This window comes from Schistocerca cancellata, chromosome 3 (genome assembly GCF_023864275.1).
Source record: "Schistocerca cancellata isolate TAMUIC-IGC-003103 chromosome 3, iqSchCanc2.1, whole genome shotgun sequence".
Taxonomy (NCBI): domain Eukaryota; kingdom Metazoa; phylum Arthropoda; class Insecta; order Orthoptera; family Acrididae; genus Schistocerca; species Schistocerca cancellata.
The window spans coordinates 791,771,009-791,784,572 of NC_064628.1; the positions used below are offsets into that span (position 1 = coordinate 791,771,009).

Here is a 13,564-nt window from a genome sequence, read left to right on the forward strand (position 1 = left end):
GTCTTCAGCCTCTCTGGCCAGACTGCAGCTGTTGTGTTGAATGAAAACAGCAATCCTGAGTGGGATACGAAGGGAAGGGACAGCAGGATATGGGTGGGGGAGAAGAGTGCTGTCTGTTGGAGCATGACGGGATTAGAAGGCAGCAGGACAAACTTGCCAGGTGCAGCATTGGGAGGATGTAGGGATGGGAGGAGGCAGAAAAAATGGGAGCAGAGAGGAGGAAAAGCTGGTTGGTGTATTCACAGAGAGTGGCACACATTGAGAGTGAGGGGATGTGAATTGGGGTGATAGAACAGAGGGGTGGAAACTTTTGGGTGAAAGGTGTGGAGACAATAAACTATCGTAGTGTGAGGTTGGTGTAATTTCAGGAGCAGAGTAAGTGTTGTAAGGATAACTCCCTTCTGCAGCTGGTATTGGATGGCCCGGTAGCCCAGCCACTGAACTGAAGCATGTTATATTCAGCTGGATGTTGTACCACTGGGTCATCCACATTGTTCTTGGCCACAGTTCAGGTGGCCATTCGTCATGGTGGACAGCTGGTTGGTAGTCATACCAGTATAAAAAGCTGTGCAATGGTTGCATCAGAGGTGGTATATGACATGGCTGTTTTCACAGACGATGTAGTGAAGAAACCTGCATATTGTTGAGTGGTTATAAGGTATATTTCTGCTAAAGGTCAGATCTTCTGCTATTTACTAGCCATTGTTTTTTGTTCTTAAAATAAAACAACATTCTCCAGTAAATATATACAGGTTACAAGAGATACATAAATAAACTGTCCTGTAATGTACCATTTCATATGTCCCATGGTCCTTACTAAACTAAAGAAAGACAAATGTGATGCCATTTTTAGTTATTACTGGTTTTTAATGGCATTACACACACTTCATATTGTAAAAACTATGTTACAGATCAATGTAAATTCAGATATGAAGCTTACTGTCGGCTTTGAGCATAAAAAATGAGCAGAAGTGTCATGACTGTGTGTGTTCCACTGTGTTATTAGTCTTTAATCTTTCTACATGAATGAAAAGATAGTTTTGTATTCAAGATTGTACCTGATTCCTTATCTAATGACTAATAAAACTTAACCAGCACTCTGTTTTGACTGTTGACAGAGTAAAAAATATATATTATAGGCTAGGCAGTCCTAAACAGTACTGTAAAATAATATGTTTACCTGAATTATATTACTATTAGCTTGACACCCATTGCCTTGCTCTCAGAGACTGTATGGTCTGCACATGTTTTTTTTTGTTTCTTTTTGTTTTTCCTTAATTTAATTTTTATGTTTTTCATAAATTCCAACACCTTCTAAACTTTTCTTGCTAATTAAGGTCATGGAAGCATGGTCTTTGCCAAATGTCCTTCTGATCAAAATGCAATTCTGGTAGCTGAAGTTCAAGGTATTTTTTAATCATGCCTTTCACATTCTTGAGATGATATTCCCATAGAACCTTCGTCCTCTAATATGTATTACTTAATATCTAACTGGGAAGCAAAATACCAGTTTTCACAGATTTAACTTAATTTTTTTTATATATAATGAAATATTTCTTTAAAACTTTTGATCTCATTTCGCCCCTTTAGGACTTGAATTCCCAAAAAAAGACCTTTTTTTATATCCACCTATCAACACAAATTCAAATTTTCATGGATTTAGCATTCAAATTTTCATAGATTTTAGTATTAAAAATGCTTATTAAATAATTTCATGAAAATTTTCATCTCCAGTTTCATCCATTTAGAGATTGAATTTCCTAAAAACTGAAATACGTGTTTTTTTAATTTTTTTTTAGTTTCTAAGTGAGAAGACAAATAGCAATTTTCATATATGTAGCTCTAAAAATGCTTTATTAGTTCTTTAATAATGACTTATTTTCAAAAAAACTTTCACCCACTTTTTTACCCCCTCCATGCTTGAACTCCCGAAAATACTGCAACACTTGTTATTTTATCTTGGACTGAGAAACCAAATTCCAATTTTCTTAATTGTAGCTCCAAATTGTCTTAATAGTGACATATTTTCAAAAAGCTTTTCATTCCCTATTTCATCTCCTCAGGAGTTCAATTTTGAACAATGCCTTCCCAAAGGTTGCCTACAGTATGATAAGCATCCTCTCCAAATTTCAAGTTCCTATCAGTGGTTTGGACTAGACGTTGCGACAATGAATCAAGCTGGCCATGTTTCACCCTTTAGGAGATGAATTTCCAAAAACAGTGAAACACGTATTTTTTCATTTGTAACTGAGAAGCCAGATACCAATTTTTAAAGGTTTAATTTTAAAAATGCTTTCTTAATGAAATATTTTCATAAAATAGTTCATTCCCTATTTCATCTCCTTAGGGCTTGAATTTCCAAAAACTCTGAAACTTTTTTTTTTTTTTTTTTTTTTTTTGTAAATTTGTAACCAAGAAGTCAAATACCAGTTTTCGTGGATGTAGCTTTAAAATACATTAGTTTGTAACCAAGAAGTCAAATACCAGTTTTCATGGATGTAGCTTTAAAATACATTAGTAGTCTTCAATAATGATTTACTTTCATCCATTATTTCACCCCCATAGGGGTTAAATTTCGAAAAATTGCTGGAACACATATTTCTTATTTCTGACCAAGGAATCAAATACTAATTTTTTTAGGTCTAGTTTCAAAATTGTCTTAATAGTGACATAATACCACGAAGCCTTTCATCCTCTATTTCAAACCCTTAGGGTTAGTGTGTCAAAAAATTTCTTCTTAATTGATGCCTACAGTACAAGATCAACACCCTCTGCAAATTCCAAGTTTCTGTTAGGGTGAGTGATGATGAGTCAGTTAGTGAGTCAGTCAGTTGGGACATTGCCTTGAGATTTATTGTGCAGATAACATAGACAATAAATATAATGTGTTTCTCAACACATTTCTTATGTTCTTTGGAGTTTGCTTTCCTTTATAACTTATAAAATAGGATATTGGCAGTAACAGGCATCATGGATGGCTGAATAATGGGATAAGGATATCATGTAGAACAAAGTGGGAATTATATCAAAACGTTAGGGGTAGTAACAATGAAGTTCCAATAGTCCATTATAAACATTACTGTGAGGTGCTTAAAATGTCATTAGGAAGGCAAAAAGCATGTGGTAAGCAAATAGAATAGCTAACTCTCAGGATAAAATTAAAAGCATATCGTCAGCCATGAAGGAAATGTCTGCAACCAGCACAAGGTCAGAGATATAAAGCAGTTCATAGTAAAAATGTTTTTGTTACTTTAACTCAGTTATATGCACAGTATTTGACAATCACTTTCTGAATATAGCAGGTGAATTAAATAAAAACTTAGTTTCTACAGGAAATCATATTACCCTCTTAGAAAATGTCTTTCCAAGACTGCTATCTGAAATACACCTCGGCAGTACTAATAAGGGGTCATGGATAAGATGGGGCAGGATACTGAGGCACTGTGTTGCTCCTGTTAGCCCAGTATTTAGTCAGATTTGTAATTTTTCCTTTAGAAATTGTCAGTTTTGTGAGCGGTTAAATTGCTCAGTGCTGAAACTGGTTTGTAAAAAGTGAAAATGGATAATATAGACAACTAACTTTAGATCTATTGTCCGCCTCCGTAGCTTAGCGGTAGCATTACTGCTTACCACTCAGGGGGGCCAGGTTTGATTCCCGGCAGGGGACTGGGTGTTGTGTGTCCTTCATCATCATTTTCATCATCATTGACTTGCAAGTCGCCGAAGTGGCATCAACAAAAAAGGACTTGCAATATGACGGCCAAACTCCCCCGAATGGGGCCTCCCAGCCAACAATGCCATACAATCATTTCATTTTTTTTAGATCTATTCCTATGCCATCAGTGTTTGCAAAAGTTATTGAAAAATCTGTGTATATAATGGTAAGTGATCATTTCAGTTCACATAATTTGCTGTCAAAAATACAGTTTGGTTTCAGAAAAGATGTAACAACTGAAAACACTATATTCTCTTTTTGTGTGAAGACTAGGTGTCTTATTTGATCTAAGGCTCTTGAATGTGTTGATCATAAAATTTTACTGCAGAAGTTGAACTGTTACGGAATAAGAGGAGTAGCTCACAGTTGTTCCTCTTGTACTTTAAGAATAGACAGCAAAAGGACATTCTCTACAGTAATGGGAACAGTTATGAGGTGGTATCTGATTGAGACATGATTAAATGGGGGGGGGGGAGGGGGGGTGCCTCAGGGGGTCAGTGCTGGAACTGCACCTGTTTATAAATGCCTTCAAATATGACAGGTGATTCGAAAATATCTTAAGTGCAACATAAAGGCAATGTATCAAATAGAGCAGTTCCAGACATAAGTTCTTGGCTTGTAGAAAATAAATTGATGCTAAATCGCAGTAATATTCAATTTTTACAGTTTCTGACATACAACTCAACCAAAACTGACACTTATGTAACACTGGATGAGCATATCATTAGGGAATCTGAGCAGTTTAAATTTCTGTGTATCCAAATAGATAATATGTTGTCATGGAGAGTACATGTTCAGGATCTTGTTCAAAAACTTAATTCTGCTATATTTAGCTTTAGAATAGTGTTTGCAGTAAGTGATGGTCCAACACAAAAATTAATCTACTTTGTATATTTGCATTCACCTGTGACAGACAGCATGATATTCTGTAGTAACTTTTTCCATTCACAAAGAGTATTTTTGGCTCAGAAATGGGTAGTTTGAGCAATATGTGATGTAAGTTCGTGAATGTCTTGTCAACCCCAGTTCGGGAATTCTGACCTCTCAACAATTTTTAAATGTCATTTGTTGTTAACAATTTGAGCTTATGACCGAGAAATAGCAACTTTCACTCAGTTAATGATAGACTGAAATCCAGTTTGCACTTGGATCTAATCTTCTTGAGTCTTCTCCAGAAAGGCATGCATTATTCTGCTGCATCCATTTCCAGTAAGCTACCACAAGAATTGAAAAAGTCTTAGCAGTCATACTCACACTTTCAACTCTAAACTGAACCCCTTTTATTCTGTCAGGGAGTTCATGGGGAAAAATAAGCTGATTCCAGTGTTTTATTGTTGATTATGCTACTACATTCTCACAGTTTGTCATCTGCATAGGATTCATGAGCAGTTTATTTCACCTGTTGTTGTTTTGATGATGTTAATTTTGCAATGTTAATCCCATGACCATGCAGATGTGCTCCTCAATTTGTCCCCTATGGAACTATGTGTAAAAACAAGAAAAGGTCAAATGTCTCATTGCTCTTTTTATATTTTTTATGATGCAGTCACATGAGCATTTCAGTCCTTATTTTAGTTGTAATAATATTGATACTGCTATCAAATGTTTAATGAACTTTTACTGAAGCACAATCATATGAAAAATCTAATCAATAACAATGCCCCAACATCTGTTTTCTGTGCTGGAGAGTCCATTCATGATAGCCAGTGAGTTCAGTAAATGATTGGTGCCTCAAGCTGTTCTGTCCCTCTTGCCCCACAACCTCAACACACACCCATTAAATGCTTGAGGTTTGTCATAGGCTGCAACAATAAATGGATAGTAAGGTAAATAAAATGAGTGAAAATTCAGTGGAAACAAAAGAATAAAGAAGTGATGAAGTTAAGTTGACTGCTATATATTGTTCACTTAAAACACAAAAATAAAAATGAAAGTCCCACATAAAATTATGAAACACAAAGCTTATAAAGTTTCTGTAGCAATGTTAATAAGATTTCTATATCAAGATTAAAGAATTAAACTTGTAGCCAAGTGCAGGTAAGATTACAGTAATAGCTCATAATATGTGGCAGATGCCTCAGTCAGAACAGCTACTGCAGAAGCAGAACCAAAATCCAGATCCCAACTATATTTTCATCTTAAAGTTCTTCAGTAACAGTGCTTCACTGTCTTTTAAAGTCCAGCATGACACACAAAATCAAGGTCATTCAGTTATGAAAGGATATTTGAAAGTGTGTTATGTACCCATATGCTGCTCAAAGGTTCTATCACTCATAAAACTTTATAAAGTGTTGGAACAGTGCAGCTGGATTCCCACCCAGAGACTTAGTTCAACTCTTACTGACTTCTGTTCTGACTCATAACCAAATGACTACCAGATTCAACCATGTGAAACAGACAGACCACAAAAGACCATGAGGTGCAGCAGTGCCACCTGTTTAAATTCAAGAAACCATACTACACTAGTCATGCTAATAACATCTTACAAAATTATGATAAAATAATCATAACTGAAAGTGTATAATTTTCTTAAGACTAAACTTATTTAAATAAGCATCTCTCCATACTGGTCACTTTGTGATCTTACACACATACTAAATTACAATACTACACTAAACATTAATGATATCATGATAAAATGCCACAACCCCATTCACAACATTTAAAATAAGAAAATAAAAATAAATATTTCTTTTTATGTGTGTCATGTAAAAACAGTGTGCAATTTCCTGATCATTTATCTTACCTACCTAAACACAGTGCTTGATTTGTAAAAAAGAGGTTTTGGTACTGTAGCCTTCTCGGGTGTTGGTGTTGAGCGAGGTTTGAAATTTAGACTTCTTATTTTTAATGCTTTTCTGAGCATTTTAAAAGTGTGAATACAACATCTGTATTGGTGAAAACTAAAACTCCTGTGTGCACCAACAATTTTTATTACATTTTTATTAAGTCTTCTGTTTCTCAATTTGCCTTTTATTATAAAGAAGAAATTACAGTAAAATGAACACACATAAATTTGAACTACAAGATACTGAATAAGGAAAAATCTTAAATGTTTTAACTTACAGTTTATATATCTGGCCAAAACCCTGAAAGGATTTCATTGTACATCCCTCATATGTCTCTTTCCCTGCTGTTGGTATCCATAGTGAAGTGTCGTCCATGAAGCAGCCGAGATTCCATGTACTTTGAAGGGCCAAAATGAGCCAGTGGTGGGCCATTCCACGTCATAAAAAGTAGTGAAGAAACAGTATTAGTTAACAGAGAGGCTGTGCTATCACGAATGATCAGATTTGCATTCACTGGACGGCACTGGGACTGTCTTGGTGGTAGTTGTCAGCAGAAGCTAATTAATGGAATAATTTTCTTTGTTTTCACAGTTTCCACCAAAGTTTTCATAATTATTAAAAATGTACTCACCAAATGCTTTAATCGTATATTGTGCATTCAACTGAAAGTGAACTGCAAGTGAGTACCATCACAAATCAAGCAATGTCTAAACATAAATACATTTAGGAGAAGGGTAAAGGTATGGTCCCTTTAGGGTCATGCTGCATCAAGATACATATGGTTCTAGAGTACATCTTGCTCTGGTGAATTTAACTGAGTGATTGTAATCAAATGGTCGATACTCTGGACCCATAAAAGTTACAGGCAAACTGTGTTGGTAAGTGTTCACTGTACAGTTCTTCATCTGTTTCACATATTGTTTATGATTGTGGCAGTTTTGGTTTACTAGTAGTGTGGTGTAAAACATTTTTGCAATCATTGTTCATAAACTGCCTATTGGCTTCTGTCTCGGGTTCTTCGGCCGACGTTCATCTAATGATTTTTCTGACGTTTCGCCAGCACGAGTGGCTGGAATTGTCAAAGCTTCACCCTCCATTGCCGGTGGTGAACTGGAGCCGAGCTCGCGGGCGCAGACTATATGTACCTGGCGCGCCAACGTCCGAGGGCTTCTCCGCGGTCATTTCCGGTGCGGTTCTCCTCTTGCTACCTGTGACGGTCGTTCGCTGCAGTACGGGAAGCCAGGATCCGTTTACCTTAAGGCTTTCCTCTTTCTTGTTCAAACTGTTCACGTGCTTTTGTATTTCTACAGCTTCTCTGAACAAGCGCGTGTGATAGTGGTTCTCTACAGCCAGAACTTCCGTGTCGGCGAATTTTATTACGTGGTCGGTCTCATTCAGTGCGTGTTCTGCTACGGCCGATTTCTCCACCTGCCCCAACCTGCAATGTCGCTTATGCTCCTTGATCCTGGTGTTAATGGATCGTCCAGTCATTCCGACATAAACTTTTCCGCATGTGCATGGTATGCGGTATATTCCCGACATTGCAAGTGGGTCTCTTTTCTCCTTCGCCGATCTAAGACACTCTTTGATCTTCCTTGTCGGTTTGAAAATCGTCTTTACGCCTTGTTTGCGCAATATACGGCCGATTCTGTCCGTCACTCTGGGAATGTATGGCAGAAAGGCCGTACCCGACATTTCTTTTTCTGGTTCCTTGCTTCGCCGAGTGTTTGGCTCTGTTACACTTCTAATATAATTTGTGGAATACCCATTGCTCCTCAGGACAGTTTTCAGGTGTTGCATTTCTCGTTTGAGGTGTTGCGGCTCACATATTTGTCCTGCTTTCGTTACGAGCGTACTAATCATGCCTCTTTTCTGGCTCGGGTGGTGGTTTGACAGTTTGTGCAGGTATCGGTCCGTGTGAGTCGGTTTTCGATACACGCTGTGTCCCAGGTTTTCGCCGTCCCTTGTGACCAGCACATCTAGAAATGGCAGTTTCTTGTCCTTTTCTACTTCCATGGTAAATGTTATGTTGGCATGGAGGCTGTTCAAGTGTCTTAGGAAGTCACCGAGCTGTTCTTCACCATGGCTCCACACCACGAAAGTATCATTGACGTACCTGTACCACACCTTAGGTTTGCAAGTTGCCGAGTCCAGTGCCTGTGCTTCGAATTGTTCCATGAAAAAGTTGGCCACCACTGGACTGAGAGGACTACCCATGGCGACGCCTTCCAGCTGTTCGTAGAAATCGCCATTCCACGTGAAATAGCTCGTGGTGAGACATGCATGGAAGAGCTTTCTGATGTCTAGCGGGAAAATGGAACCGATGTGCTCCAGAGTGTCACTGAGTGGCACTTTAGTAAATAACGAAACAACATCAAAGCTGACCAGGATGTCGTTTGGTGCAAGTTTCAGTTTCTTCAGCTTCTCAATGAAATATCCTGAGTCCTTAATGTATGTGTCGGTCTTCCCCACGTGTGACTGGAGCAGAGAGGCCAAGTGTTTTGCCAGTTTATATGTCGGTGATCCAGGAGTGCTAACGATCGGTCTCAGTGGAACGTTGTTCTTATGGATCTTGGGTAATCCATACAGCCGAGGTGGTGGGGCTTCTGTGTTGCGCAGGTTTCTCTGTATGTCCGCCGGCAGAGAAGACGCCTTGATTAATCGATTCGTATTTCGTGTGATACGTTGTGTCGGATCTGCGCTTAGTTTTCGGCACGTCGTCGGATCTAATAGGTCTCGGATCTTTTGCTCATAATCGGGCATAGTAGAACACGCACTGAATGAGACCGACCACGTAATAAAATTCGCCGACACGGAAGTTCTGGCTGTAGAGAACCACTATCACACGCACTTGTTCAGAGAAGCTGTAGAAATACAAAAGCACGCGAACAGTTTGAACAAGAAAGAGGAAAGCCTTAAGGTAAACGGATCCTGGCTTCCCGTACTGCAGCAAACGACCGTCGCAGGTAGCAAGAGGAGAACCGCACCGGAAATGACCACGGGGAAGCCCTCGGACATTGGCGCACCAGGTACATATAGTCTGCGCCTGCGAGCTCGGCTCCAGTTCACCACTGGCAATGGAGGGTGAAGCTTTGACAATGCCAGCCACTCGTGCTGGCGAAACGTCAGAAAAATCATTAGATGAATGTCGGCCGAAGAACCCGAGACAGAAGCCAATAGGCAGTTTGTCAACAAGTGGCCACGAAAACCTCAACAATTTTGTATTGTTCATAAAGTTCATAGTCAGTTTAAAACTAGAGTTTGCACAATGTTTTGCAATGCTACATTGAACTTGTGATGCTGAAGTGCACAAGTGGATATTCATATTTATTACATTGATCCAGTGGACTCACAGATAGTAATTTTCTATATAATACAGGCAAGTAGTATTTTGTAGCTGCGAAGTCACATGTTGACAGTCAGCCATGCATCTGCAGCTGGCTTAACCACCAGAATCCTTTCAGGAATTTCCGGCCATTACTTGTGGCAGCCTAACTCCTTTGTACTTAGCGCCCTACTATGGCTAAGCATATAAAGCTCCACCTTGCCACTACATTAGTCTCTTTGTCTAAGCCAGGAGCCAGCCAGGCTTGTAAACTCGCAGCTCCCCCCTGTCCCCTACCTTCCCGCCCACCCCCACCATATCAGAATTCATGGTCATTCTGAACAATATAATGTATTTTATTAACTGTCAACCAGCAATCGTTGAAAAAAATACTAGCAGGATGATCAATGTAGGTTTACAGCAAACCAACAAATGTATTAACTGTTAGTTAACTTTCTTTCAGAACTATTTAACCTTATCATTAATACCGTCCTTGTCTTCTCCATTAAAGAAGTGATGTGTTGTTTCAGTAGCGAAAGACTGTAGATATATATGGGTGTGATATTGTCATGACTTACTTTTCAACTCTATGCCACACATTGGTGTCTCATTATGTATCAATTCTGATTTGATATGCACAAACATTAGCTTTCGAGAACACTTATCACTTACAATAGATCAAGCAAAGCTGACAGTCTGAAATTATGAACAGAGATTAAACATTCTATTTTAGTCACAAATATCACAAAATGCTAAATAATGATTGCATTTGAACTCATAAAATATTAAGGTCCTGAAATGAAATAGTAGCATACCCCATTCCACAATTCCCACTGTGTCGCTTATTGTTGGTGTACTCAGCCTCTGGGAGAAGCCACATTCAGTCACATTCTCTTCCATTCTAAAACATAATTGCATCTGAACAGTCCTGTAAGTTCATTAACTGATATTCTGATATCCCTATACTAATCTTGACTGATTGTACCTGCTCCATCCGCCTGTTTCCTAAAAGTAAGGAACACTAAGCTGAGCTGCATGCAGGGAACCTTTACTGTGCTTTATACTTTGTTTTCCAGTATGTTTATTCTATGTATACTATATTCAGTTATGTGATGCCTATCAGTATTTGAAATGATGACCAAGTGCAGCAGATATTTCAAAATACCACACTTAGTGCTTACTTTGATAGAAAATTGAGCACAAAAAATTTATCTGTATTGGTATTACTACACTAGGGGTCAGGTAGGTATGTAACGTGTTATGCTTTATCTTCTTTTTTATTTTTATTTATTTATTTTTAAATTGCTGTGCATGTGCTGTACAGTACAGTGAAAGAGAAATTTACACATCACTATTAGAAATTTATGACAATTATTTACTATGTTATACACAACAGAATAAACATTGTATTCAGAAAACAGTAGCATCAAGACCTTCAGAGACATTACAGCAAAAAAGGTGTAGTGGAGAGGTAAAGGAGGAAGAGTAGAAGGAGAAGGAAGAAGAAGAGCAAAAAAAAAAAAAAAAAAAAAAATCGTGTCAAACTATACTCTTCTTGTTGCTTTGGTAGGTGAGTGGCTCTTTTTTTTTTTTTTTATTGTGAAGTTGGAGAAATTGTATGTGGAAGATAACAATGTCTTCACTGGTATATTTACATATCTTTGACAGCTATGTATAAATTTAAAGAAAAGATATTAAACAACTCAGTTCTGATTTTCTTTTCTTAACTAGTGTGATTTTACATTGTATGTAGCAGAAAGATGGCAGCAACTTTCAAAATTAAAGTCTGTATGAACATTCTGTCATGTTCTGTTAGTCTCATTCTATTTTCATAAATAGGAACTATTTTTAAACTGCATCATAGATGTCATTGGACAATATTTTTGTTGCTCATCTCAATTCATAATAACACCAACAGGCAAATGTTTTGTGTTTATATTAACTTAAGCTTTAAGTTTTTAATGAGCCACTTGCTTGAGTCTTTTGTCTATCATTGAGGAGTGAGTCCTTCATGAGGGACTGCCTATAATGTGAGAGATGGTAATAAAAACCTGAGCTATGTCTTTTTGTCTCATTTGTAATGTTATAGGTGCTTGAAATTCATTTAACATCTTGCATTTTCACTGCAATGATTTCAGTCTGGGAACACTATGGGAACAAATGGATGGTGGATATGCACCATTATTTGAAGCTCAGCTGCAACTGCGTGAACCTACTCTGGAGCTTGTGCCACCCCTTCAGCCACAAGACCATCCTGATGGGTTTCAGAAGCTTGTTTCTGGCCTTATTGATGATATTATGCACATGGCTGCACTTATACCACGCATAAGTGCAAATTGTGGCCGGACATATGAGGTATCAGATAATTATAATTAGAAAGGTGCAATAGATATCCAAACAAATTTGACCTTAAAACCCATTGAATAACATTTGCATTTCAGCCTGTTAACAGTGATGGAAGTACTGACTGTGATTACAGGTCATGTTAATAGGATATAATAATAATGAACTTCACTTTTCAAAATAATGTTTGAGTGTGTGTGTGTGTGTGTGTGTGTGTGTGTGTGTGTGTGTGTGTGTGTGTGTTGGACAATGTTTTCTATTCTTTTCTTTTTTTTCAGTTGTAGGTATTACTTTAATAAAGCCTTTCAATAATGCTTAACTCCTGTCACACAGTACTGCACCCAAGCCTCTTGTGTAGCCCATGATTTAACTGTCTGGTATTTTATGGAAACTTATATTTGAATATTTGCAAATAATAGTTATAAAATGTACACCCCTTTCTGACAAAGACTGTATCACAAATAGTTCTTTATTATGAAAGATCAAATACCTTCCAGTTCTTGCAAGTCTATATTTTTTTCCTAATTACTACTATAAAAATATTTTTGTGTCATTTCTTTATGTTGTAGTTTTGATTATGTTTCATCATAACTATATCTTTCTGTAACTCATACGAAATAAACAATTTTCAGTTTTTGAAAATATAATGTAACTGGATAGATGAAAAATTTACTCACCAAGTGGTGCTAGGAGACTGCAGTCCCCAACAAGCAATCTTTCCTTCTCATCCCATCGGGTAAGTCTTCGCTGAATGTTGGTTCTGAGCAGATTTTCCAAACTCTCCTTGTTTCCTAAATCTCATCAGTCCCTTTTCTTCATCTCTCTTGTGCCAGAAGAAAGGGCACTGGCTTCAAAAGTTTACAAATCTTCTTAACCTTTAAATGTGTGTATTCTCCTTCTGCTGCTTGATGAGTAGGCTTCTTACGTATTCACTTATGTTAACTGTAAACAGAACTGTCCTCACAGCTTTAATTCCACCAGTACCTTGTCTCCTATCTTCCATTCTTCACAGAAGCTCTCATGTGAACCTTGCAGAACTAGCACTCATGTAAGAAATGATATTATGGAGACATGGCTTAGCCACAGCCTGTGGGATGTTTCCAGAATGAAATTTTCACTCTGCAACTGATATGGAATTTTCTGACAGATTAAAACTGTGTACCAGAGTGAGACTCAAATTCGGGACCTTTGCCTTTCGTGGGCAGGTAGTGTACCAACTGAACTACCAAACCACGACTCATGGCCCATCTTCACAGCTTTAATTTTGCCTTTACTTCATTTCCTACCTTTCAAACTTCACAGAAGCTCTCCTGTGAACCTTGCAGAACTAGCTTTCCCTGAAGAAAGGATACTGTGAAGACATGGCTTTGCCACAACCTGGGGGATGTTTCC

General features: G+C 37.9%; 1 protein-coding gene across 1 annotated transcript in view; it reads left to right on the forward strand.

Annotated features, from left to right (window-relative positions):
• LOC126176568 (dynein beta chain, ciliary) overlaps positions 1–13,564 on the forward strand; it is a 790,269-nt gene that overhangs the window by 230,201 nt on the left and 546,504 nt on the right. Inside the window, exon 18 of the mRNA XM_049923728.1 lies at positions 11,968–12,184. Within this exon, the coding sequence (XP_049779685.1) occupies positions 11,968–12,184 (217 nt within the window). The remainder of the gene's footprint in view (positions 1–11,967; positions 12,185–13,564) is intronic.